At 64.0% G+C, this 26,756-nt stretch overlaps 2 protein-coding genes across 20 annotated transcripts in view; both read right to left on the reverse strand.

The window, feature by feature from the left end:
• Window positions 1–4,451, reverse strand: part of MAPK8IP3 (mitogen-activated protein kinase 8 interacting protein 3) — a 42,748-nt gene extending 38,297 nt beyond the window's left edge. For 12 of the 18 annotated variants that reach the window (XM_051830286.3, XM_051830278.3, XM_051830275.3 and 9 more), the window contains exon 1: window positions 3,938–4,449. In XM_051830286.3, coding sequence (XP_051686246.1) covers window positions 3,938–4,255 — 318 coding nt within the window. In that variant the 5' untranslated portion in view covers window positions 4,256–4,449. Of the gene's footprint in view, window positions 1–3,937 lie in introns of all 18 variants that reach the window. The other 6 variants (XM_070064136.2, XM_051830281.3, XM_051830280.3 and 3 more) reach the window with 2 other exon arrangements.
• A 7,338-nt stretch (window positions 4,452–11,789) lies between these two features.
• Window positions 11,790–26,658, reverse strand: JPT2 (Jupiter microtubule associated homolog 2). 2 transcript variants are annotated; one of them, XR_016226332.1, is made up of 6 exons: window positions 26,480–26,658; window positions 24,260–24,408; window positions 20,152–20,294; window positions 15,047–15,095; window positions 13,362–13,791; window positions 11,790–13,288 (listed from the first exon to the last, which is right to left on the reverse strand). XR_016226332.1 is itself a non-coding variant. In XM_051830344.3 (5 exons), the coding sequence occupies exons 1-5, from the start codon at window positions 26,521–26,523 to the stop codon at window positions 13,601–13,603; spliced, it is 576 nt and encodes a 191-aa protein (XP_051686304.1). In that variant the 5' UTR covers window positions 26,524–26,658; the 3' UTR covers window positions 11,790–13,600. The 2 variants fall into 2 exon arrangements, 1 of the variants encoding a protein (XP_051686304.1); XM_051830344.3 differs by having other exon boundaries at window positions 11,790–13,791.
• Between the last annotated feature and the right edge of the window lie 98 nt (window positions 26,659–26,756).

Consider the following 26,756-nt stretch of genomic DNA (forward strand, 5'->3'; position numbering starts at 1 on the left):
GACAGAGAGAAAGGTCTTCCTTTGCCGTTGGTTCACCCTCCAATGGCCGCCGCGGCCGGCGCGCTGCGGCCGGCGCACCGCGCTGATCCGATGGCAGGAGCCAGGAGCCAGGTGCTTTTCCTGGTCTCCCCTGGGGTGCAGGGCCCAAGCACCTGGGCCATCCTCCACTGCACTCCCTGGCCACAGCAGAGAGCTGGCCTGGAAGAGGGGCAACCGGGACAGAATCCGGCGCCCCGACCGGGACTAGAACCCCGTGTGCCGGCACCGCTATGCGGAGGATTAGCCTAGTGAGCCGCGGCGCTGGCCCCAAACAGTTTTTACGAATATTTTTAAAAAATCAGATGCTACATTTAACCTAAAGTCCTAAGTCTGGAAGAAATGACTCACTCTGCCAGCTGACCGCAGCCACGGGCTCGTCACACCACGGAGGCGGCCGTGTGGTCAGCTCTGGCCCAGCCGGCCTCTCCCCAGCATCTACACTGGCCAGCGAGGTGTGCCAGAGCGGCCGATTCCTGGGTTCTGTGCCTCCTTGTCCCCATCCTCCAGGGAGCCTGCGCTGGAGCCCCGACTGAGGGCAGCTGCCCTGGAAGGCCTCTTGGAGGCCGCCAGCTGCCTGGTCTGGCAGGGCGGCGTGGCCGCAGAGAGCCGCGTGCGCTGTCCACGCAGCAGTGAGCCGGCTGCTAGCAGTGGGAGCGAGTGAAACCGCTGACTCAGCGACGCACAGAACGCAGGATGATGGTCTCTGCAAGGCATTGTGGTGTCTGCCTTCTGCAATCTTTCCCTCAGCTTAAAAGTGTTTAAACATTCCATGAAATGGGTTACACCTACTTCACCAAGAAAAAATCAGTTTTGGGTAAAACTTTCTTCCACCTGTGCTAACTCACACGCATCAACTGCCGAGTCATCAGCAAACATCCCGGAGGGGCGGGGGAGACGCGTGGCCGCACAGCTCCAGTGAGCAGAGGGCCGGGAAGGGTGGGGGAGACGCGTGGCCGCACAGCTCCAGTGAGCAGAGGGCCAGGAGGGGTGGGGGAGACGCGTGGCCGCACAGCTCCAGTGAGCAGAGGGCCAGGAGGGGTGGGGGAGACGCGTGGCCGCACAGCTCGAGTGGGCAGAGGGCGGGGAGGGGTGGGGGAGACGCGTGGCCGCACAGCTGGAGTGGGCAGAGGGCGGGGAGGGGTGGGGGAGACGCGTGGCCGCACAGCTGGAGTGGGCAGAGGGCGGGGAGGGGTGGGGGAGACGCGTGGCCGCACAGCTCGAGTGGGCAGAGGGCCGGGAGGGGTGGGGGAGACACGTGGCCGCACAGCTCGAGTGGGCAGAGGGCCGGGAGGGGTGGGGGAGACGCGTGGCCGCACAGCTGGAGTGAGCAGAGGGCCAGGAGGGGTGGGGGAGACGCGTGGCCGCACAGCTCGAGTGGGCAGAGGGCCGGGAGGGGCGGGGGAGACATGTGGCCGCACAGCTCGAGTGGGCAGAGGGCGGGGAGGGGTGGGGGAGACGCGTGGCCGCACAGCTCGAGTGGGCAGAGGGCCGGGAGGGGTGGGGGAGACACGTGGCCGCACAGCTCGAGTGGGCAGAGGGCCGGGAGGGGTGGGGGAGACGCGTGGCCGCACAGCTGGAGTGGGCAGAGGGCGGGGAGGGGTGGGGGAGACGCGTGGCCGCACAGAGACGTGGGCGCTACGGGAGTTCTCTAGGGCCGAGGAGGTTTTAGCGCTGACAGTGACCGCTGAGGCCATTGTCTCTCAAACGTCGGTTTTCCCGTAGCCTGCGTGCCACTCCCGGGAAAGGGCTCTGGGCTCCTGGCTGGCCGCCGGGTGATGCAGCGAAGCAGGCCTGCTCACCGGCCCGAGCTCCCCCTCCTCTGAGGGAAGGAGCTTGAGGCACTCACACTGGGCCACAGGACCTGCTCTGCCCCGCTGGGGCTGGCGATGCCCGGGCTCGCCGTGAGCCCCCAGGGGCTCTGCCCTGACTGCCACACCGTCTCAGCACAGTCCTCCACGTGCCACATCCGGAACCCACCCGCTTCCCCGAGCAGCCGCGGCGGCCCAGAGAGGAGACGAGGCTGGGTGCAGGGGCCTCTCCCGGGACCCCACCATCTCCAGCCACTGTCACCCCAGGGCTCCAGCCGCCAGGACGCGCCCAGAACCTCCCAGGGTGCTGGCTGTGAGGCAGGGGACGGCTGCTCTCTTGGGTCAAGGCCTTCGGGAGACCCCTGCCGCTCTGTCGGCTCAGGTTCCCGACTCTGACTAAGCCTTCTTGGCCGGCGGCTGGGCCGGGCCTCGGCCGACAGCTCAGCCAGCTCTGCACCACGCCACGCCTGCGCCGGTGACCTCCAGCCCTTGTGTTATCACACACCTCCGTGATCACGAGTCCCTGCCCAGAGGCCTTTCCCGCAGACCCCTGCTTGCGGTGACAAGGGAGCCGGGATGCTGCGTGTACGGCATCAGCCCCGTCCTCACCAGGGCCTCCTGGTGCCATCACGGCTGGCCGGCCACCCACCCTTTCCCACAGCCCTCCGCAGCTTCTCCAACAGCTGGGGCAGCGGCGGGTGAGCCGGCCTGCACACCACACGCACACCCAGCGGCTCTCAGTCCCCAGAGCACTGGCGGGAGGGTGGACGCGTCCATCCTGGCGGCTCCATCCCAGCCCGGAGCTGCCCTCTGACCCCCTGCAGCGCGGGAAGGTGCGTCCTGGCCTGGTGCCCAGGGCTGTGCATGTGACCTTGGGCAGTCCCCCACTTCTTGGGGCCAGCTGCTCCCCTGCGAAGCACCCCAGATCTCCGTGAGCTCTCACACTCCAGCTCTGGCAACCCTGACGTGGAGAACGTCACACCAGCTTTGGTGGCGGCAACCAGACGGGAACCCGGGAAGCAAAGCCAACCAGAGCCGGCAGGGATGACGCCAGACAGGACACCGGCGCCTTTCACAAACACGCGTGACGCGAACCAGGCCATAAACCGCTGCGGCTTAGAGAAAAAGAAAAAAAGCCAGAACACTGGCACCGCCTCACGGCTGAGCACCGAAGCCAAGAACGCTAGGCCCAGTTAACCGGGAAGGAACCCGAACTCCTCTGCCCCCCCCCCCCCATCCACACGCCCAAGAGAACCGCGGGACCTCCTCCCCGCAGTCTCTGGGCTCAGACCCACCCGGACAACTCGCTCCTCCGCCCGACGGGCAGGTGACCAGGGCCAAGGTCACGGGGAGGGAGCCCACGGCCCCCGCACCCCCTGCGCTCGGCCCTGGGTCCGGCCGCCGCCGCGCTCGGCATCCCTGGCGCCCCCGGACCAGCGACTCCCGGTTAGGGACGCATCCAACGCCGCCGCCCCCCTCCCCCTCCCCCGTCCCCACAGGCTGCTCTGGGTCCTCGGGGGCCGGAGCCGGCGACCCCGGCCCCGCACCCCCTTCGCTCGGCCCTGGGACGGCCGCCGCCGACCCCGGCCCCGCACCCGCCGCGCTCGGCATCCCTGGCGAGAGGGCCAGGCTAAGCGATGCTCCCCGCGCCCCCGGACCGGCGACTCCCGGGCTAGGGCCGCCCCGGCGCCGCCCCCCTCCCCCTCCCCCGTCCCCACAGGCTGCTCTGGGTCCTCGGGGGCCGGAGCCGGCGACCCCGGCCCCGCACCCCCTTCGCTCGGCCCTGGGACGGCCGCCGCCGACCCCGGCCCCGCACCCGTCGCGCTCGGCATCCCTGGCGAGGGGGTCAGGCTAAGCGATGCTCCCCGCGCCCCCGGCCCGGCGACTCCCGGGCTAGGGCCGCCCCGGCGCCGCCGCCCGCCCCGCGCCCCGGCCCCGGCCCCGCCCCGGCCGCGCGCCCCCGCCCCCGGCCCCGGCCCGGCCGCGCGCACCTCCTCGGCCCCGGCCCCCGCCCCGGCCCCGGCCCCGGCCCGGCCGCGCGCACCTCCCCGGCCCCCGCCCCGGCCCCGGCCCGGCCCGGCCGCGCGCACCTCCTCGGCCTGCTTGCGCAGCGCCTTCTCGCGCTCGTACTGCGTGAGCAGCTGCTCGTTGTCCTCGCGCAGCAGCTCCAGCTCCACCTCGTGCTCCTGGTTCTCGCTGAGCACCGAGTCCAGGTTCTCCAGCACGTTCACCACCAGCGGCATCAGCTCCTTGACCACCTCCTCGTCGTAGCAGTGGATGAGGCGCTCGAACTCGCGGTAGATGGAGCCCGCCAGGCCCGACACGCGCTCCGACATCACCGAGCCCGAGCAGTAGTCGTCCTGGTAGACCACCACGCCGCCGCCCTCGTCCATCGGGATCTCCATCATCGCGGCCACCGCCGCCGCCAGCGCGGCCCGCTGTCCGGCCGGCGCGCCCGGCCCGCCCTGGCTGCCCGGGGGTGCGCAGGCCGCGGCGTCGCCTCGGGCGCCGCCGCCGCTGAGGGGGAGGCTGAGGCGACTCTGCTGCCGCTGCCGCCGCTGCCGCCGCTGCCGCTGCCGCGCCCGTCACTCAGCCGCCGGAAGTCCCGCCCCCGCCGCGCCGCCGGGGGTCGCAGCGCCGTGACGTCAGCGGAAGCGGGCTCCGCGCCGGAAGCGCACCGGAGCCGGAAGGGCGGTTTGCGGCCGCGCCGGGCGGTGCGCGCGGACGGCGGCTTCCAGGCCGTAGCGGGTCTGGGGCTCCCGGGTGACCGCGCCCTCCGCTCGCCCGGGAAGCGGCCTGCGGCCCCGCACCCCGGGCCGACCCCGGCGCGGCTCTTGTCGGCCGTGGGCACGTGTCGAGGCCACCTAGTGGGTTTCCAAGTATCCGCTTTTTGTTTCTCTGATCTCGTTCAAAACTGTGTCGGAAACGGGGTCGAGACGCGTCTGTTAAAAGCAGGGACTCCGTGCCCGGGAGGGGCGGGCGTCGAGGCGCGTCCAGCCCAGCCCGCGGGGTCGCGGGGGTCGCGGAGTCAGCCCCTGCCGGTGCGCCCGGGACCCCGCGGCGCGCGTGCGACACCCGGCTGGGGCTCCTGGCTTCGGCCGGCCGCTGGGGGATGAACCAGCTGATGGGAGATCTTTGTCTGAAAGTGCCTTTTATGCAAAAAGTTTTTTCATCAACCATTTTTAAAATTTTTTAAAAAGATTATTTGAAAGAGTTGGAGACCGAGAGGGAGGCCTTCCAGCCCCCGTTCCCTGCCCCCAGGGCTGGGCTAGGCAGAAGGCTTTATCCGTCGCCCCGTCCTCTGTGCTTTCCCAGGCACGGGCTGGAGGTGGAGCCGCCAGGACAGGGACGCTGGCGCGGCCGGCGGTGGCGTCAGGAGCCCTGCCTTGATAGGTGCGCATCTCTTAGGTTTTCAGTTCTCTCCTTTTTTAATCTAAATCTGGTGCCTGCAGCCTTCGGGGCGCGGCCCGCAGTCAGCCCCTGGAGGCCTGTGTGTGACCACACACCCAGACGTTGTGAACCCAGGACTTCACTTACATTAGGGACGGCTTAGAGTCGGCCCCGAGCCTCTCATCCTGACCTGCACCACGGCCGCCCTGGAGCCGATCCCTCCCCGTCACCCAGCGGGCTGCGCGCCCCGGGCTGAAGTCCCGCGTCAGGCGGCCTGGGCTCTGCGCGCCCCGGGCTGAAGTCCCGCGTCAGGCGGCCTGGGCTCTGCGCGCCCCGCGTCAGGCGGCCTGGGCTCTGCGCGCCCCGGGTTGAAGTCCCGCGTCAGGCGGCCTGGGCTCTGCGCGCCCCGGGCTGAAGTCCCGCGTCAGGCGGCCTGGGCTCTGCGCGCCCCGGGCTGAAGTCCCGCGTCAGGCGGCCTGGGCTCTGCGCGCCCCGCGTCAGGCGGCCTGGGCTCTGCGCGCCCCGGGCTGAAGTCCCGCGTCAGGCGGCCTGGGCTCTGCGCGCCCCGGGCTGAAGTCCCGCGTCTGGCGGCCTGGGCTCTGCGCGCCCCGGGCTGAAGTCCCGCGTCAGGCGGCCTGGGCTCTGCGCGCCCCGGGCTGAAGTCCCGCGTCTGGCGGCCTGGGCTCTGCGCGCCCCGGGCTGAAGTCCCGCGTCTGGCGGCCTGGGCTCTGCGCGCCCCGGGCTGAAGTCCCGCGTCAGGCGGCCTGGGCTCTGCGCGCCCCGGGTTGAAGTCCCGCGTCAGGCGGCCTGGGCTCTGCGCACCCCGGGCTGAAGTCCGGCGTTCAGGCGGCCTGGGCTCTGCGCGCCCCGGGCTGAAGTCCGGCGTTCAGGCGGCCTGGGCTCTGCGCGCCCCGGGCTGAAGTCCGGCGTTCAGGCGGCCTGGGCTCTGCGCGCCCCGGGCTGAAGTCCCGCGTCTGGCGGCCTGGGCTCTGCGCGCCCCGGGCTGAAGTCCGGCGTTCAGGCGGCCTGGGCTCTGCGCGCCCCGGGCTGAAGTCCGGCGTTCAGGCGGCCTGGGCTCTGCGCGCCCCGGGCTGAAGTCCCGCGTCTGGCGGCCTGGGCTCTGCGCGCCCCGGGCTGAAGTCCCGCGTCAGGCGGCCTGGGCTCTGCGCGCCCCGGGTTGAAGTCCCGCGTCAGGCGGCCTGGGCTCTGCGCACCCCGGGCTGAAGTCCGGCGTTCAGGCGGCCTGGGCTCTGCGCGCCCCGGGCTGAAGTCCGGCGTTCAGGCGGCCTGGGCTCTGCGCGCCCCGGGCTGAAGTCCCGCGTCTGGCGGCCTGGGCTCTGCGCGCCCCGGGCTGAAGTCCCGCGTTCAGGCGGCCTGGGCTCTGCGCGCCCCGGGCTGAAGTCCCGCGTCTGGCGGCCTGGGCTCTGCGCGCCCCGGGCTGAAGTCCCGCGTCTGGCGGCCTGGGCTCTGCGCGCCCCGGGTTGAAGTCCGGCGTTCAGGCGGCCTGGGCTCTGCGCGCCCCGGGCTGAAGTCCCGCGTCTGGCGGCCTGGGCTCTGCGCGCCCCGGGCTGAAGTCCCGCGTCTGGCGGCCTGGGCTCTGCGCACCCCGGGTTGAAGTCCCGCGTCAGGCGGCCTGGGCTCTGCGCGCCCCGGGCTGAAGTCCCGCGTCAGGCGGCCTGGGCTCTGCGCGCCCCGGGCTGAAGTCCCGCGTCAGGCGGCCTGGGCTCTGCGCGCCCCGCGTCTGGCGGCCTGGGCTCTGCGCGCCCCGGGCTGAAGTCCCGCGTCAGGCGGCCTGGGCTCTGCGCGCCCCGGGCTGAAGTCCCGCGTCTGGCGGCCTGGGCTCTGCGCGCCCCGGGCTGAAGTCCGGCGTTCAGGCGGCCTGGGCTCTGCGCGCCCCGGGCTGAAGTCCCGCGTCAGGCGGCCTGGGCTCTGCGCGCCCCGGGCTGAAGTCCGGCGTTCAGGCGGCCTGGGCTCTGCGCGCCCCGGGCTGAAGTCCCGCGTCTGGCGGCCTGGGCTCTGCGCGCCCCGGGCTGAAGTCCCGCGTCAGGCGGCCTGGGCTCTGCGCGCCCCGGGTTGAAGTCCCGCGTCAGGCGGCCTGGGCTCTGCGCACCCCGGGCTGAAGTCCGGCGTTCAGGCGGCCTGGGCTCTGCGCGCCCCGGGCTGAAGTCCGGCGTTCAGGCGGCCTGGGCTCTGCGCGCCCCGGGCTGAAGTCCCGCGTCTGGCGGCCTGGGCTCTGCGCGCCCCGGGCTGAAGTCCCGCGTTCAGGCGGCCTGGGCTCTGCGCGCCCCGGGCTGAAGTCCCGCGTCTGGCGGCCTGGGCTCTGCGCGCCCCGGGCTGAAGTCCCGCGTCTGGCGGCCTGGGCTCTGCGCGCCCCGGGTTGAAGTCCGGCGTTCAGGCGGCCTGGGCTCTGCGCGCCCCGGGCTGAAGTCCCGCGTCTGGCGGCCTGGGCTCTGCGCGCCCCGGGCTGAAGTCCCGCGTCTGGCGGCCTGGGCTCTGCGCACCCCGGGTTGAAGTCCCGCGTCAGGCGGCCTGGGCTCTGCGCGCCCCGGGCTGAAGTCCCGCGTCAGGCGGCCTGGGCTCTGCGCGCCCCGGGCTGAAGTCCCGCGTCAGGCGGCCTGGGCTCTGCGCGCCCCGCGTCTGGCGGCCTGGGCTCTGCGCGCCCCGGGCTGAAGTCCCGCGTCAGGCGGCCTGGGCTCTGCGCGCCCCGGGCTGAAGTCCCGCGTCAGGCGGCCTGGGCGCGGCCTGCGCTCTGATCCTTCCCCCTCTCCAAGTCTGCACAACCTCTCAGGAGGGTGAGCTGCTCCACGGAGGTGTGACAGCACCGGCAGGCAGCTGAGCGGTCAGTGGGGAGGCTGACCGAGCCCACAGGGAGCCCCTGTTTGCAGCGGTTTCTCAGCCCCTGCTGCCACCATGGGAACTTTTATCACTGACAGGATTGGGGCAGAACGCCTCCTTAAAACTAATTACAGCAAGTTTTTAAATACTTTAAAGAGACAGAGAGCTCTCCCATCTGCTGGTTCACTCCCCAAATGGGCACAATGACCACGGCTGGTCTGGTCGGAAGCCAGGAGCCAGGAGCTTCTTCCAGGTCTCCCACGTGGGCGCAGGGCCCCAGCACTTGGGCCATCTTCTACTGCTTTCCCGGGTGCATTAGCAGGGAGCTGGATCGGAAGTGGAGCAGCCGGGACTAGAACTCGCGCCCATATGGGATGCCAGTGTCGCAGGCAGCATCTTTACCTCTACTGCACCATTTCTGGTCCCAAAGCAAAATCCCACAAAAGGCCACGTGCCGGATAATTCCTGCTCACTGAAGGGTGCTCCTGGCTCTCACCGGGAAGAGCCTTCCTTTCAGGTTTGAAGGCATGGTGACACTTTGCGTCTCATCATAAGGCCCTAAAATTAGAGCTGGCCACAGACCCTCCATAGCTTTAGTTTAAAAAAAAAGATTTATTTATTAATTTGAAATAAATTTATTATTTGAAAGATGGAGTTACGGAGGGATAGAGAGAGAGAGAGAGAGAGAGAGTCTCCCATCCTCTGATTCACTCGCCGAAGAGCTGCAACAGTCGGGGCTGTGCCGATCCAGAGCCAGGAGCCTGGAGTTTCTTCCGGGCCTCCCACGCAGGTGCAGGGCCCAAGGACCTGGGCCATCTTCTGCTTTCCCAGGCCACAGCAGAGAGCTGGATCAGAAGAGCAGCATTCGGGACTTGAACCTGTGCCCACATGGGATGCCGATGCCACAGCGCCAGCCCCAGCCCCGTGGCATGAATTTCAGCAGCACCTTCAGACAGCACCCTTGTACACCACACCCGAGACCCGGGTGGTCCAGAGACCATGTCCAAGGGTGGTGACGGTGTGCTCAGAGACTACTGTCCAGCTAACGGGCAGCACGGACAGCCAGCCCTCTGCCTCGGGCCCCGCACCCACGGTTGCAACTGTGGACGGAAGACGCTTGGGAAAAGGCTGCTTCTGCAGAGCCGCGACGGGGGGCCTCGTCCCCAGCAGCAGAGGGGCAGGTAGACCAGATGGGCAGGTAGACCAGAGGGGCAGGTAGACCAGAGGGGCAGGCGGACCAGAGGGGCAGGTGGACCAGAGGGGCAAGTGGACCAGAGGGGCAGGTGGACCAGAGGGGCAGGTGGACCAGAGGGGCAAGTAGACCAGATGGGCAAGTGGACCAGAGGGGCAGGTGGACCAGAGGGGCAGGTAGACCAGATGGGCTTGCTTAGTGGAGATGGATGGGACAGGCTCTTCATGCAAGAGTTGACGCGAGACAGGAGCAAGGGCCAATGGCGTGGGGACCTCTCCCACAGGACCCCAGAGCCCCTAGTTCACCGCTGGACTTGGGTCTGTGTTCCTCCACAAAGGACTGGCTGAGTGTGAATCAGATGAAACTCCTAAGGTTTCATACCTAGTGGTACCACGCAAGGTAGCCCCCCCACCCCCAAAGCCGGGACTACCTGCAGTGCTAGAAGTGTGGGCAGGACTTTGTAGTGTAAAATACAGGGCTTCCAAGGCTGTTAGTTTTATGTATGTATGTATTTATTTAAAAGAGTTACACAGAGGAGAGGTAGAGAGAGGTCTTCCATCTGATGCTTTACTCCCTAGTTGGCTGCCACGCCCAGAGCTGCGCCAATCCGAAGCCAGGAGCCAGGAGCCTCCTCCAGGTTTCCCACATGGGTGCAGGGACCCAAGGACTTGGGTCATCTTCTACTGCTTTCCCAGGCCATAGCAGGGAGCTGGATCGGAAGTGGAGCAGCCGGGACTCGATCCGGCGCTTCAAGCCAGGGCATTAACCTGCTGTACCACAGCACCGGCCCCAAGGCTGTTACTCTTTATGATTGATCTACTTGAAAGAGACAGAGATCTTCATCTGTGGTCACTCCCCAGATGGCTACAGTGGCCAGGGTTGGGCCTGTCCGAAGCCAGGAGCTCCATCTGGGTCTCCCCCATGAATGCAGGGGCCCAAACACCTGGGACTGCCAGCAGGGAGCTGGATCAGAGAAGCAGGCAGGACAGGAGCTGTCACCAATGGGGTGCAGTGGTCACAGGCAGCAGTTAGACCATAATGCCAGCCCATGGCCTTCCTTCAGGCCCATATGGACTAATTCTAACTTCCTGACCAGCCTCCCCCAACCCCACGGTCTCCCCCCACCTTGCAAAGTTGTTCATTGTGGGAAAGGAACCAGGGCCTGCACTGGCTGGGCACTCGCGTCCTGCTCCCATGGTCTGCGTCCATGCTTTGGTGGGTAGGTGGTTCAGGGGGTGACTTAAGGGGGGTTGTGTGCATACGCTTTATGCAAATTTGTCATTTCCTGTAGGCACCTGGTCCCGGGGGCAGGGTGTGTGCATGTGTCCTGGGACCAGTCTCGCCGTCACAGAGCTAAAGGAGCAAGCTCTGTTGTCCGAAGAGCCAGCGTGTGCGGGCAAGGCAACCCCTGCAGCGGCTCACCACAGGGGGAGCGCTGTGGTCCTCGTACCCGTGCCTGAGCCTCGGCAGCTGCCCCACGCTGGTCTGGCCCAGCTCTGGGAACATGTTTACACGCCAACACGTGCGCCGGTGAACACATGTTGTTCCTCCTTCCGAGGCTCGTCCTCACTTCTCTCAAGCCTTGCTTTTTCTTTTTTTTTTTTGATTTATTTATGGCTGGCGCCATGGCGGATTTGGCTAATCCTCCGCCTGCGGTGCCGGCACCCCGGGTTCTAGTCCCGGTTGGGGTGCCGGATTGTGTCTCGGTTGCCCCTCTTCCAGGCCAGCTCTCTGCTGTGGCCCGGGAGTGCAGTGGAGGATGGCCCAAGTACTTGGCCCTGCACCTGCATGGGAGACCAGGAGAAGCACCTGGCTCCTGATCGGCACAGTGCTGGCCGTAGCAGCAATGGAAAAATGGCTGTAATGCTCAGGGCCGGGCCAGTGCAAAGCCAGGAGCCAGGAGCTTCATCCAGGTCTCTCACATGGGTGCAGGGGCCCAAACGCTTGGGTCATCTTCCGCTGCTTTTCCCCAGTCATTAGCAGGAGTGGATTGGAAGTGGAGCAGCCGGACATTAACCTGTGCCTACAGGCCGCTGGTGCTGCAGGTGGTGGCTTTACCTGATACGCCGCAGTGCCACACCTGCACCCTGGTCTCCATCTGAGGCTGAACCCAGCAGTCAGACCGTCTCAGAGTCCCCTGGGGACGGGATGGACTCTCAGCTGTGCGGTCTCAGCACCCTGAGTGCCGTCTGGAGGTGCACATGGCGTGAGACACCAGCCGCCACCGGAAGCGGCCTGTGCTTTCTGCTACACGGCTCCTCACTGGGCTCTCCAGGCCAAGTCATCTGTGGCTCTATAGGACAAGTGGTCCAAGAGAACAAGGAATCATTCAAGTGACAGAAACAGAAAACAAAAACTGGCATATGCCCCACTCACTCTACTCAAAGCTTTGAAAAAAACCAGGGCATATTCTGGCTCAACGCCAAAGACTACAGAAACCAGAAGAAAAGGCGGCGGCCTTGAGCAAGGGAGCCGGGCGGCTCAGGCTGGCTCTGGGGACAGACACAGAACGCAGGCAGACCAGGCACGTGACTGCTAAGTTTAATCCCACGGCTACACCCAATCCTGCCTTGTAAAAATAACAAAGTGTTCCTATCAAAATTACACTGCGATGTTAAGTACAGGTTTTTTGTTGTTTTGATACAGCTCTAAAAAATGTTGGCACCAAATGCACTTACAAAGTTTTAAGGCTTAATAAGAATACAGACTAGTGTAACGCAGCTCAGACGTCGAGCAGAGGATGCTAACGGTCATTCCACTTCCAAGTACAGGCAGTGCCAGCTGAGACATCTTCCACGGCTGCGGCTCCTAGACCCCTCCCCCTCCCCCAAAACCTCAGCTTCCCCCCGGGCGAATCCGTGCCCTGCCTGAGAGCGGGGGCATCCATTTGGAATTTGTTACAAACAACACTTCATCCCCACCATCAGGCTGTTCCCTGTAAGCCAGCCAGCCAGTGTGTTTGGGCTTCTAGTTCAGCACCATTTAAACGCCCTCCCCGGCCCCACAAGGCTCTTAGAGACGACTGAACCCAGCCTCCTGCAGCTCTTCTAGGCTGCAGGCTAAGTGTGTCTTGGCTCTAAAGTCTTGAGGCACCAAAAGGAGGAAATGGTCTTTGGTTGGCAACGCCTGTGCAGGCCCCTTGGTGTGCCAGGAACAGGAAGTGGAACCTGGGCTCAGGCACTTGAGCAGCCAGGGTGCAGGGAGTGTGGCGAGCCCGGCCGCGGCTCTGCAGAAGCCTAATCATGAATTAGTTCTCTAGGCCTGGTGTCAGCTGTGCAGGAACACCGCCCAGCCCTCTGGGCCGACCGGGAGGGACTCAGGCCGGCCCGGCACCTCTGCTGGCAAACACCTGACCCCGGTCTCCTGCACAGATCCACGAGGGCTGCCCACGCGGCTCCTCCTGCTCTGGGGAAGCTGAGGGACCGACTGAGAGGTGCTGCAGACAGGCCGGGCCGCGGTCCCCAGGTGTGGCCTCACTTTAGGACATTCTCAGACGGCGAGGAAGCCACCCCGAGAGCCCAGGTCCTCAAGCCCCTCCTTCCCACCACCCAACGGCAGGAGACGCTCCGGGAGCTGGCGGTGGCAGCCACGGGCCTTGGAGGAAGCGCCCTGGCTTGTGAGGGAGGGAGCGGTTCACGTCCTGGTGAAGAATGAAGGCCTAGACCTAAGGCTGACCAGAGAAAAGCAGGAACGACTCAGGGCAGGGAACACGACCAGCCCCGCGGGGAGGCCGGCCGCGCTCAGAGGATCGGGGAGCGAGGGCCTCCAGGAGACGCAGACAGAGGACGGTGTCTGGTCTTTGCTGGAAGCTGCCGAGGAAACCCAATCAAGATGTATCAGGAGCAGCTGCGGGACAGCGTGTGGCGAGGGACGAGGAGGGGACGCAGGAACCCAGCCACGGGCGCCTCTGGAGTGGGAACCGCCCGGCTAGCAGGAACGGGGCAGCAGGACCTAGGGTGGGCGTCTCACCCCGGGAGCTGGCCAGGCCGTCCTGCTGACCTGTCAGTCCCCGGGGCAGCAGGACCTAGGGTGGGTGTCTCACCCCGGGAGCTGGCCAGGCTGTCCTGCTGTCCTGTCAGTCCCCGGGGTAGCAGGACCTAGGGTGGGCGTCTCACCCCGGGAGCTGGCCAGGCCGTCCTGTCACTCCCCGAAGTCCCATCAGGAAGCCGGCCTCAGCCAGCTGCCCTGGCCCTGGGCAGCGAGCCCCTGAGCAGCCAGCCTCACGTCCCCGACAGACCTGCACCCCACCCCGCGCATCTGGGCTGAAAGAAGTGACCACGTGTGATACCCTGGCTCTGGACTTTCCCGCCTCGCTACAGGGGAGCAGGGGCTTCTCTCAGTAGAAGGAGATGCTGGATTTGCCTCCTGGCGGGTTCAGGACCTTGTTGTGGGAGCGAGGCCGCGGCCCCAGCCGGGGCTCGTGGCTGTCGACCTGGGGTGCGGGCTCGGGCTCCTTGGCATGGTTAGCTTCTCGGGAGCGGCCTTTCTCGTCCAGCGGCGCGTCCCTGGACGGGGTTCCCGCTGCAGCTGTGGGACAAAGTCAGCACGGCACGGTCGGAGGAAGCCCATCATCCCACCAGCAAGGAACGGCCCGGGGGCCACGGCTGCGGCACAGCGGATAAAGCCACCGCCTGCAGTGCCGGCATCCCATGTGGGCACCTGTTCAAGGCCCGGCTGCTCCACTTCCAACACAGCTGCCTGCTCATGGCCTTGGGCCCTGCCAGCTACATGGAGACTCGGAAGAAGATCCTGGCTTCCGCCTGGCCCAGCCCTGGCCGCCCTGGCCGTTTGGGAATGAACCAGCAGATGGAAGGTCTAACTCTTTCAAATAAATAAATCTTGGAACCCAGGTTCTTATTCTGTACAAGGACAACTCTGCGACTGGCACTGCAGCCCGCATGAGCATCACGCTGGGGCTCTTTCTCCTCTTCTCTCCCCTCCCCTCCCCTCTCTCTCTCTCTTTAAGATTTACTTGAGAGGTAGAGTTACAGACAGTGAGAGAGAGAGAGAGAGAGAGAAAGGTCTTCCATCCACTGGTTCACTCCCCAAATGGCTGCAAAGGCTGGAGCTGCGCCGATCCGAAGCCAGGAGCTTCTTCCTGGTCTCCCACGTGGGTGCAGGGGCCCAAGCACTCGGGCCATCTTCCACTGCTTTCCCAGGCCACAGCAGAGAGCTGGATGGGAAGTGGAGCAGCTGAGAATGACCGGCGCCCACATGGGCTGCCGGCACTGCCGGTGGAGGATTAACCCGCTGCGCCTCAGCACCGGCCCCGGGCTCCTTCTTCAACATCCTGTACTTCCTCCTGGTTCTCTCCACCTCCTGCCTCAGGTGTGCGCGTCAGGGCTCCAGAGCAGGAAGGGAAAGGCCTGGAGGTCAAAGGCAGGGTGGCCATCACTGCCTCCCCAACGCTGGGAAGGAGGGAACTTCACGTGTCTTGGTCACCAGCCGAGGTGCCCAGAGTCAGAGAACCACGGGGTGACTGGGCATCTGACCGTGGCCCAGCCCAGGGTGCCCGCGCGCGCCCTGTCTTCCTGCCTGCCCGCTGTCCCCTGGCCCTGCCAGCTCCATCCTTGTCCGCAGGTCCCTCCCTGCCCTCCACTGCTCAGATCGCCTTCCGGACAACCCGGGTCCCTGGGACACTCGCGGTGACAAGAAAGAAGACCCAGTGCTTCGTACCAGCCCCAGCCTCGCCCGTAAGGGGCTGGGAGACCCTCCGCTCATTCCCCAGGGCCGCCAGCGACTCCATCACAGGGAGCCGTGCGGACAAAGGGCCAGAGCTCACCTCTCGGGTCCAGGCTCGGGTCTTCTCCTTCTCGGAGGAGGATGTGGTCCTGCAAGAAGGAAAGGTGGCGTCAGGCAGTGGTCAAGACGGGGCCAGCCAGATCCAGACGCAGTGAAACCAGGGCGCAGCGCTCCCTCCACCTGTGAGATTCTCACCACGGTCAGAGAACACGGCCCACCACGGTCAGAGAACACAGGCCCCACCACGGTCAGACAACACGGCCCACCCACCACAGTCAGAGAACGTGGCCACTTCCAGACACCAGCATACACATCACAGGGCGGATCTGAGTCTTAGCCGCTCCACCTCTGATCCAGCTCCCTGTTAACGTGCCTGGGAAAGCCGTGGAGGACGGCCCGAGCAGTTGGGCTGCTGTGCCCAGGTGGGAGACCTGGATGGAGTTCCCAGCCCCTAGCTTCGGCCTGGCCCAGCCCGGGTGTCGTGGCCCTTTGGGAGTGACCCAGCAGATGAGTCTGCCTCTGACTTTTGGGAGTGACCCAGCAGATGAGTCTGTCTCTGACTTTTGGGAGTGACCCAGCAGATGAGTCTGCCTCTGACTTTTGGGAGTGACCCAGCAGATGAGTCTGTCTCTGACTTGTCACTCTGCTGCTACCGTGCAAACAAGCGTGCAGGCTGAGTCAGCCTCCCAACCCGACACAGGGCGACTGCCTCCTCAGGCAGCACCAGCTGCCCGCACAGCCAGGAGACACCCTCCTCCCACTGGCGCTTGTCCACCCGGATTCTGTCACCACCAGCCTCGTGGGTGTGACGTGCATCCCAGGGCCGCCTCCGCCCCGCATTTCCCAGGTGCTCCGAGGAGCCGAGCCTCATCCCACGCTGTCCGGTCACCTGGGCACCGCTCTCAAGGCTGCCAAGCCCACGGGCCGTTTCTGGATCCCGTCGAGATCATGGCGTGACTACTGAACTCCGAGAGCCCTCTGTACGTCCCGGAGAGGAAGCCCCATCAGATACACGACTTACCAACCTCTTCTCCCTCTCGGGCTGAACTTCCACTCTCAAGCGTCCTTTGAGGCCTTTTTAAATGTGTTGTCACTTGAGAGGCCCAGAGTGGACACAGCGCTGCTTCACGCCGACAGCTGGGCTCTGAGCCTGGACTCCAGCCCGACCCGAGGGCCTCAGGCAGTCTCACTGCTAGGCAAGTGCCTGTCCTCACGTGTTTAACTCTAATAAACCCATTTTTCAGTTTTCTCGCCTGGATTGTGTCTCATTTAAGAAACCACTGCGAAACCCAAGACCTTAAGGATCTGCACCACATGCTCCCTTAGTGCTGGGCTGTCCTCTCCTATGAGTACCCCACGCCCCGTGTCCCCTTAGTGCTGGCTGTCCTCTCTCCTGGTCTCTCCTCCCATGAGCACCCCACGCCCTGTGTCCCCTTAGTGCTGGGCTGTCCTCTCTCCTGGTCTCTCCTCCCATGAGCACCCCACGCCCCGTGTCCTCTTGGGCTGTCCTCTGTCCTGCGGGGCACAGGCCACTTCCTGCCCGTGTCGCCTGCTGACAGGCTGCTCTCCCCGAGGACCAGGGCTCCTCTGCGGAAGCAGCACTGTCTGCCTGTGCCGTCCTCACACTGCTGTTGGGCAGGCTGGCGCCCTCATGCGATGCCGGCCCTGCAGGCGGAGGCTACATCCTCCGTGCCACAGCGCCAGCCCTCCACTGTCTTCTTACAAAACAAGACACTCCGTTTAGGCAACTCAGGCAGCAGCCTGGCGCCAACCTGGAGACCTGCGCCTGGAGCAACGGACTAAACTAGGAGGAAATATGTCACAGCAGAGATGCCAGCCCAGGACAGACCGGGCCCCTGCTGGGCCAGCCCTGGTCTGTGCCCCGTCGCCCACCGTCTGTCCTCAGGGTCCCACTTCCGGGAGCTGAGCACAGAGGTGCAGTCATTTTTCCAGGCATGAATTCACTTCAGAAACGGTTAAGATTTTATGCTTCAGGGAGACACCCTACTTTTGACCACAAAAAAGGGCAGAAAGAGAATAAATAGGTTAAAAATATTGTTAATAATTGCCAGGGGACTTAAACAAGGTCATGGAAAAGGAAGAATTAAAAACAAAATTTCAGGGCTGGCACCATGGCACAGCAGCTTAGGCCTCTGCCTGCGTCGCTGGCGTCACAAATGGGCGCCGGTTTGAGACCTGGCAGCTCACATCCAATCCAGCCCCCTGCTAATGCGCCTGGAAAAGCAGTGGAGGATGGCCCAAGTGCTTGGGCCCTGCACCCACATGGGAGACCAGGAATAAGCTTCAAGACCCTGGCTTTGGCCTGGCCCAACCTGGGCTGTTGTGGGCATTTGGGGAGTGACCCAGTAGACAGAGAGCTGTCTCTCCAACTTTCAAATAAATATTGAAAAAAGAAATCACCCTAGGATGGGCATTTGGAGCAATGAAGACAATGCTTGGGATGCCTGTGTCTCAGGCCTGGCTCAGCCCCATTCCGACTCCAGCTTTCTCCATACCCTGGGAGGCAGCAGTGAGGGTTCAGGTATGTGGGAGACCTGACTTTCAGCGTCCTGGGTTTGGCCTCACCCAGCCCTGGCCACTGCAGGCATTTAGGGGGTGAGCCAGCCAGTGGAAGATCTATGTCTCTTTCAAACCAAATTAAACAATAAAAAGCAAATATAGATTCTCTGCATCTATGCTTAAAAGTGGGGGGGCCTGGGAAATCACGTAACACCAATGCAGGCTTTTCTCTTTGTCTTTTTGAAAGATTTATTTATTTATTTGAAAGGCAGAGTTACAGAGAGGTAGAGGCAGAGAGAGAGAGAGAGAGAGAGAGAGAGAGAGGTCTCCATCTGCTGGTTCACTCCCCAGATGGCCGCAAAGGCCGGAGCTGCGCTGATCCGAAGCCAGGAGCCAGGAGCTTCCTCTAGGTCTCCCCCGCAGGTGCAGGGCCCAAGCACTTGGACCATCCTCCACTGCCTTCCCAGGCCACAGCAGCAGGGACATGAACCAATGCCCATATGGGATGCCGGCACTGCAGGTGGTGGCTTTACTCGCTATGCCACGGTGCCGGCCTCAGCGAAAGCTCTTTCCATCACTAACAAGGAAAACGGTGCCCTTGGCAGACACCAAGGAGCGAGGAGGACGCCATGCTTCCCCAAGCGCCTCACGAAGCTGCCCGTGGGGAGGGTGCGCAGCAGCACCGCTGTGGGGGCGGAGCGCTGGGGCGGGAGCCCCCTACTCGCCCGGCTTTGCTGCTCCGGGGTTAAGCTGCTACTCGTGGTGCCGGCATCCCGCACAGGCATTGGCTAAAGTCCCGGCTGCTCCACTTCTGGTCCAGCTCCCTGCTAATGCACCTGGCAAGGCAGAGGAAGATGGCCCAAGTCCTTGGGACCCCGCGGTCACGTGGGAGACCTGGATGAAGCTCCTGGCTCCTGACGTGGGCCCAGCCTAGCCCTGGCCGATGCAGCCATTTGGAGAATGAAGCAACGGATGGAAGATCACTCCTCTGTGTTTCTCCTTCTAACTCCGCCTTTCAAATAAATCATTCTTGGCCCTCCAGGAAGTCAGCAAGCAAACACCTTAAGCGTGCTGAGGGCTGCTTCCGTGACCTCTGCTCCTGAGCAGTTCCCCTCTGGGTAGCCCCCGCCTGGCCCCCTGTACTTGTCTGCCGTGACGCCGGGCTCCACTTCCGTAGTCAGATCCACCACCGCGGCGCTGACACAGCAGGTGAAGCCGGCGTCCCACACAGGTGGTGATGGCGAAGCGCGGCAGTGGGAGGGCAGTGGAAGGTGGCCCAAGTCCTTGGCCCCTCAACCGCGTGGGAGACCCGGAAGAGGCTCCCGACTCCTGATCAGCCCAGCCCCGGCTGTTGCAGCCATCAGGGGGGTGAGCTGGCCGAGGGCAGACCTTTCACTGTGCATCTCCTCCTCTCTGTATCTCTGCCTCTCAAATAAATAAATAAATAAAACCTTAAAAAACAAACAAACAAAGGACCACTACCACTGCGGCTGTGGCTCCTCTTCAATGAGACCAGGAATCTGGCTGTGCTCCCTGCAAACTGACGTGGCCAGGTTGCCCTGCAGGCTTCAGCTTCACCTCCTTGCTTCTACGAGCTACCTGGGGCGGCGCCGTGGCACAGCGGGTTAAAGCCCTGGCCTGAAGCACTGGCATCCTGTATGGGCATGGGTTCAAGTCCCGGCTGCTCCTCTTCCAATGCATCTCTCTGCCATGGCCTGGGAAAGCAGAAGAAGATGGCCCAAGTCCTTGGGCCCCTGCACCCACGTGGGAGACCTGGAAGAAGCTCCTGGCTCCAGATCAGCTTAGCTCTGGCTGTTGTGGCCATCTGGGGAGTGAACCAGTGGATGGAAGACCTCTCTCTCCGTCTCTACCTCTCTCTGCAGCTCTTGTCTTTCAAATAAATAAAAGAATTCTTCACAAAACCCCGAGCTACCCGCTTATGAACTTCTCATCGAGTGTCCGCGAGTCCCCACTGCTGCCCCTCAGAGCTCCCGCTCCCCGACCGGGGCTCCTTCCAAGGGGAGGTCTTGCCTGTGCGCCAGACGCTGTCCCGCTCCTCCTGCACGTCAGCCTGGGTCCCTGCAAGTTTTCCAGGATACGCGCCGTCCAGGGACTTCGACAAGGGCCCAGCCTCTGCGGCTGCTGAGCTCTGGCCACAGGAATCCCAGAAATGCCGTGCCACAAACATCCACGCTGGGCCCGTGCCACACGGCCAGCCCAGGGAGCTCAGACGCAGCCGCTGCTGCCCAAGTCGCGGTGCTGGGTGTTCTGCTTTGCAGGGGCCTCGCGACGCACCGCGAGGGGGCTGCGCTCACCCCCCCCACCCCAGTGCTTTACGGCTGCAGAGGCACCGGCTGCGTGTCAGCCACGCACACAAGCCCACAGAGCCGAGGGGCAGGACTGCCAGGGGAAAACCTGTGCGACAGGTGCCCCTGCTGCTCCACGATGGACAAACACCGCTGCTTAGGATCAGCTTTCTAAATCTCACCCTCCCTCGGCCACGGCAGCCGCTCTCCCGGGGCTGGGGTCACCACGAGGCTGGGCTGCCTCCTGGGCGACTGCATGACCGTCCTCCTCCTCCCAACACGCCTGTCTTTTCACGTCTGCCACCTGAGGTGCCCTTACCTTGGGTTTGTTCGGATGTGCCGAGGGCGAAGTGGTAGTGACCGGAGACCCAAAAATGTCACTGGTCTTCCCACCCGGCGGGTTCAGGCGCTGCCGAGCCTGCACAGGGGGCGGCTCCTCGAAGATGCCACTTCCTTTGCCCCCTGCAGAAACAGCCACAGGACGCTGAGTGCCCGCGCGCCGCCCGGGCCCCGCCGCCTCCCCGCCACTCCACGTCGGAGACCGCCACTCGCGGGATGACCTGCTGCACCCGGGGCGCGGTGCCCGCTGTGGCCGCGTGTCCAGACCCGCGGGCCTCGGCAGGGGGAGGCACGAGCAGCACGTGTCCCTGAGTCTCCTGAACCCCAACACCCCCTCTGCTCCTACTGAAGTCCTGCCCGGAAACCCGGAACAGTTCTTAGGTGAGAAGCAACAGCAAACGTTTAGGTCACAGAGGTCCCACGCTCACTAACGAGCCCCACTCAAGGCAAACCTGTAATCTGGAAAATAACGTTTGCTTGTCATTCTCCCGACCTCATTCTGGCTGCACCTCCAGCCACAACTTGGGAAGTCAGCGAATCAGACACACATGACACCCCTGCGCTGGAAAAGCCACGACGAACACGCGTGTCTAGGACGCCCACGTGAAGAAGCGGACAGCGGCTGTCCCGCACCAGCCAGCAGTCAGCAGACACGGGAACACCCTCCCCACAGAGCCCTCGCTCAGAGTGACGTCATTACAGTCACAACCCTGGAAGGGACAGCGCGCAGCCGTGAGCAAAGACGTGGCCCCTCTGCGCAGAACCACTCATCTGCAGGAGGGTAACGGGCCCCCCTCAGGGCTGCCCGGCACGCCAGGAGCTACTGCGGCAGCACCAGGAGCGTAAACACTCAGGAAATGGAACTGCTTACCACCAAGACACATCTCACGGACTCTAGGTTACGTGGAAAAGGCACAACCCATCTACAGCATGCAATGTTCCTTCCATGACAAATCGGCGCTGGGTGTTACTGCTTATTTATGACCAGACAGAAGCCACCACGGCGCCCAAGTCCCAGAGGGGCTACGCGGGAAACCTGACAGCCGCGGGCAGGCTTTTAACACACCCAGCACTTTTCAGTTTCCAAAAGCTGCTGTAGTGTAGCAGGTGAGAGTGCCCGTGATGCCAGCATCCCACGTGGGCACGCGAGCGTGCGCTCCATTCTACCAGCTCCCTGCTACTGGCCTGGGAAAAGCAGCTGCAGGTGGCCCAGTGTTGGGCCCTGCCACCCAAGTGAGACCAGGACGGAGGCCCCTCAGTCTGCTCAGCCCAGGCCGCTGTAGCTGCTTGGAAGTGAATCAGTGGACTGAAGCTCTCCTATAATAATTTTTTTTACAAGACTTATTTATTTATTTGAAAGTTAAAGTTACACAGAGAGAGGAGAAGCAGAGAGACAGAGAGGAGAGAGAGAGAGAGAGAGAGAGAGAGGTCTTCCATCCACTGGTTTACTCCCCAATTGGCCACAACGGCTGGAGCTGTGCCAATCCGAAGCCAGGAACCAAAAGCTTCTGGGTCTCCCACATGGGTGCAGGGCCCAAGGACTTGAGCCATCTTCTACTGCCTTCCCAGGCCATAGCAGAGAGCTGGATCGGAAATAGAGCAGGCAGGTCTCGAACCAGCGCCCATATGGGATGCCGGTGCTTCAGGCCAGGATGTTAACTCACTGCACCACAGTGCCGGTCCATCTCCTATGATTCTTCACTTTCAAATAAATTGAAGTTTTTTTTTTTTTTTTTTTGATAGGCAGAGTTAGACAGTGAGAGAGAGAGAGAGAGAGAAAGGTCTTCCTTCCATTGGTTCACTCCCCTAATGGCCGCTATGGCCAGTGCTGTACCAATCCGAAGCCAGGAGCCAGGTGCTTCCTCCTGATCTCCCATGCGGGCACAGGGCCAATGCACTTGGGCCATCCTCCACTGCACTCCCGGGCCACAGCAGAGAGCTGGACTGGAAGAGGAGCAGCCAGACTAGAACTGGTGCCCATAAGGGATGCCAGTGCCACAGGCGGAGGATTAACCTAGTGTGCCATGGTGCTGGCCTCCTGGTCTTTCTCACTTTTTAAAAAAGATGTTATTTATTTATCTGAGTGACAGAGTTACAATGAGAGGGAGAGAGAGAGGTCTCCCATCCACTGGTTTACTCCCCAAATGGCTGCAGTGGCTAGAGCTGTGCTGATCCAAAGCCAGGAGCCAGGAGCTTCCTCTGGGTCTCTCACACGGGTGCAGGGGCCCAAGGACTTGGGCCATCTTCCACTGCTTTATCAGGCCATAGCAGAGAGCTGGATCAGAAGAGGAGCAGCTGGGACTCAAACCGGGGCCCATATGGGATGGCAGTGCTGCAGGCAGAGGATTAACCTATTGTGCCCAAGCGCTGGCCCCAATCTTTTTTACTTTTTTTTATTTTATTTTTTTTATTTTTTTTTTTATTATTTTTTTATTTTTGACAGGCAGAGTGGACAGTGAGAGAGAGACACAGAGAGAAAGGTCTTCCTTTGCCGTTGGTTCACCCTCCAATGGCCGCCGCTGCAGCCGGCGCACCGCGTTGATCCGATGGCAGGAGCCAGGATCCAGGTGCTTTTCCTGGTCTCCCATGGGGTGCAGGGCCCAAGCACCTGGGCCATCCTCCACTGCACTCCCTGGCCACAGCAGAGAGCTGGCCTGGAAGAGGGGCAACCAGGACAGAATCCGGCGCCCTGACCGGGACTAGAACCCGGTGTGCCGGCGCCGCAAGGTGGAGGATTAGCCTACTGAGCCACGGCGCCGGCCATTTTTTACTTTTAAAACATGAATTGTGGGGCCAGTGCTACGGCACAGTAGGTAAAGCAGTGGTCTGCAGCACCAGCGTCCTCAGTGTGCGCCTGTTTGGGGTCCGGCTGCTCCACTTCCAATCAAGCTGCCTGCTGGTGCGCCGGGGAGGTCGGTGGTGGATGGCCCAAGTGCTTAGGCCCCTGTACCAACGTGAGAGACCAGGAAGAGGCTCCTGGCTTCCAGGTCAGCCCAGCTCCCGCCATTGTGGCCATTCTGAAGTGAACCAGCAGACGGAGGATCTGTGTCTGCTTCTCTCTGTAACTCTGCCTTTCAAATAAATAATCTTACAAAGAAAAGTGACTTTTGAATAGTTACTCTGTACTGCATTAACCCACACTGCGAGGCCGGGACAGAAGTAGTACCACCTGCAGAGTGGGACGGGAGGTGCTGTGGAGCCACAGACAGGGCCTGTGCCGGGGGCCCACCTGGGGAGACACAGGACGCCCTCTTGAGGAAAATGTGCGCCTGCCTTTGCGTAGCCCCAGCGTGAGCGTCAGCCAGGGCTCCCGGAGATGAGCCTGGGGAGAGCGGCTGTGTGGTGGCAAGGTCCTGGCTAACGTGCCTGGGAAACCCAGTACCTGGGGGTCCCTGCTACCCACACGGAAGACCTGGCCCAGCCCAGCCATTAAGGGAGTGAACCAACAGATGAGAGATGTCTCCTCCTCCTTTTTCAGGAACTCTGCCTTTCAAATAAACAAACAAGGAAACCTCACAACACCCCCTCCCCACAACGCTGGAACTGGAGGGGCGCCCGGGGACCCTAACATGGGAGGAGGCGTCCCAAGTGGGGTCTCCAGCATCATGCCTGATCCCGCCCCTCCCAAACCTCTGCAGGCTAGAACAGACCTTGACGTCCTTCATGGACAGACACGGGCGCTACTCAGGCAATCGGCACCGTGTGCTCGCCCTGCCGAGAAAACCTTGCGCCAAGCTCCTCCCCGACAGCCAGCACCAGGAAGTGGCGTCTGCGTTTCAAACTGCGCGCCAGACCCTGCGTCCTCGGTGGCGGCTCAGCCCCACTGATAGGCGCACTCCAAGGAAAACTTCTAAATGCAGTCCTGTGCACGGACGGTCGGGCATCTCAGGAGCCCAGGGACACCTGGGACAGCCCCCGGCACCAACCAGGACCCCACCACCACAGCGTGCTCGAGCTTCCTGCGAGAGAGAGAGAACAGGAAGACCTCCCGTTCCCTGCGGGAGAACTCCACCGGCAAAGGTTCCAGAAAACATGGGGAAGGACCAACATAAAGGGAGAGGCCGGGCAGAGGATCAGGAAGCGCGTGCCTGGGGGGTTGGTCCTCTTGGGCAGGTGCTGAGGTTCTTCAGTTGGTCCAAAAATATTCGACGCCATCCTGTTAGGTCTGCTCGAAGGAACGGCTTCTTCCGCACTTCCGAAAAGATTGCTGGATTCTCCTCCTGGGGGCTTCATGGCCCTGCAAACAGCAAACACGTTACAGAGGGCCGGCCCGGACATGGCCACCGTGCAGGGCTGCGGCGCGACCCGCAGGCCAGAGCACCTGCCTCACGCCCGCCTGGACACGGCCACCGTGCAGGGCTGTGGCGTGACCCGCAGGCCAGAGGACCTGGACACAGCCACATGGCAAGCACTTGTAAAAAAAAAAAAAAAAAAAAGCGTTTCAGGGGTGAGGGGCCCCTGACACTGAGGTTTAACCTGCTGAGCGGCCCACGCTTTCAGCAGCCTCCAGCAGCGGACTGTGTGCAACCCCTCCACCAGGGCCGGGGACTTCGGCCTGGGCCAGCCCTGCGGAGAAATCCAATCCGTCTCTATCAGGCTGAAGTCTGTGGATTTGGTGTGGCCCACAAATCATGCTATAAACATCCACACGGCCCGAGACAGAAAAAATGTCGCTCCCACCCCTCGTGGACACCACAGCGCCGAGACCACGGCTGGACCTCCCTGGAAAGCCGCACAAATGCTGACCGCTCAAGACTCGGCCAGCGCGCTGTGGCCTTGCGGGAGCTGGACAGGGAGCAGCCCCCGCCACGCAGCTCTCGGGTTCTGGCGCTGGGAGGCACAACGCCTGCTTCAGAGGGCGGCCAGCGTGCCAGGCACCGCGCGCAACGCCCAGAAGCCAAGCACCCGCTGGCCGGCCTCTGAGCCGGTGCCGGAGACCCTGTGACAAACCTGCCTGCTGGGCATTTCCTGAAGAAGGGCTGGGTTTAGGGAAAAAAAAAACCAGTTCCGTTGGAGAAAAAAATGTCTTTTAGAAATAAGGAACAGCCAAATGTCAGCCAGGAGGGGCCTCGCCGGGCTGAGACCTGGGTCGGACCACGAGGCTCCCGCCGGCACGCGTGTCCATCCGTATCTCGCTCTTCTCCGAGCGCCAAGCCCCTCACCTGTCGCACCCATCCCCGCACTCTGGCCAGAGCTTCAGGCTGCCCTGAAGAGCCACAGCTGTGCCCTGGTGGTTTTGGGGGCCACGGGCGTGACAGCACCGAGTTCCCCCAGTCCAAGGCGCCCTGGGAGGTGAGGCCAGTGAGTCTGGGGTCTCCACAGAGCAAGGGCGTGTGGCAGTGAAACCACAAAGCAAACAGAGCTCGGTCTGACCCAGTGCTGCAGCGGGAGGGGTCTCAGGCTGGGGTCCCGGGGCAGTGGCCACCCGCCCCCCCGACGGCTTCCAGGTCAGCGAGGCCAATGGCCAGGCGGCCCCAGCGGGGTCTCAGACACAAGGAACAGGGAGGTCAAAAGACCTTTCAATGAAAAACAGCCCCAACAATGGGGCAGTGTGGCCCGCGGCGGGCTCCCAGCACCGTGGTCACAGGACCCCAGCCGCGGCCAGCTCAGGCGCTTGTGCGGTGCTCGCCAGCGTTTCTCCTCCCGCGGCTTCCCTCCACGTAGTTCAGAAAAACAGCTCCAAATGGAGAACAGGGGCGGGGGGCAAGGCGGGCGCCGCGGGACAAAAGCCAGCGCCGGGACCCAGGCGGGGGGCAGCCAACACTCCCCCCACCGCGGAAGAGCTCGGCTTCGCGCTTGCACGGCCCCCGGGCCGCGGGCACCCGGCGACCCTCGGCCAGGCGGCGGCAGCGCGGGGAGGCCGGCCCGGCGCCCACCAGGGCGGCGGCGCGCTCCCCGCAGCACCCCGACACAAAGGCTCCCTGCCCGCCCCAAGGCCAGGGCGCCGGGGTGCGCTCCGCAGGCTCCGCCTCGGGCCGCGAGGCTCGGCCACCCGGGCCCCCGCCGGGAAGACCCCCGCGCCCCGGCCGCCCGCGGGCCTGCGCTCTGCGGGGCTTCCGGGCCCACGGAGCCGCCTCGGAGCGGCAGCGAGCCACGGGGCGCGGGGAACCGGGAGCGCGGCCGCCCTCTCCCCGGGCCCGCGCGCCCCGCCCCTCACCCCGTGCGGGCCTGGCGGCAGACAGGACCCGACACGAAGGTGCAGAGGAGGAAGGGCGGCGGCGCCACGCGCCGCCAGTGAGGTCACCTGGGCCGCACCCAGCCCCGGCCCGCGGGTCCCAGGCTAACCGGCCCGCTGCCCCGCACCGCACCTGGAGCTTGCCCGTCCGGCCTCACTCTCTGCACCCTGGAACATGTCGGCCGCCGCGCGGCTCCCCGTCTCCTCAGCCAGGGCGCCTGGGTTCCCGCCTGGCCCAGCGCAGGTACCCTAGGCTCACCCTTCAGGGCCCATTGGACTACGCCCCCGCCAATCACACTTCCGCAGCCTATCGTAGCGCCGTGCCCCACCCCTCCCTCTAGTCTCCAACCAGAGGGAGGCTTGGAAAGCCCAGCGCCGCGCTCGCAACTAATTGGCCGGAGCAGCCGCCA

The sequence above is a fragment of the Oryctolagus cuniculus genome, chromosome 19 (assembly GCF_051225735.1).
Source record: "Oryctolagus cuniculus isolate XC-2025 breed Fujian yellow rabbit chromosome 19, ASM5122573v1, whole genome shotgun sequence".
In the NCBI taxonomy this organism is placed as follows: domain Eukaryota; kingdom Metazoa; phylum Chordata; class Mammalia; order Lagomorpha; family Leporidae; genus Oryctolagus; species Oryctolagus cuniculus.

Coding starts and splice junctions, on each gene's coding strand:
- JPT2 (XM_051830344.3), bottom strand. CDS start 26,523: ATGTTCCAGGGTGCAGAGAGTGAGGCCGGACGGGCAAGCTCCAG. Junction 15,096..20,151: donor CACATCCGAACAAACCCAAG/GTAAGGGCACCT, acceptor TCCTTCTTGCAG/GACCACATCCTCCTCCGAGA. Junction 13,792..15,046: donor CCCGAGCCTGGACCCGAGAG/GTGAGCTCTGGC, acceptor TTTGTCCCACAG/CTGCAGCGGGAACCCCGTCC.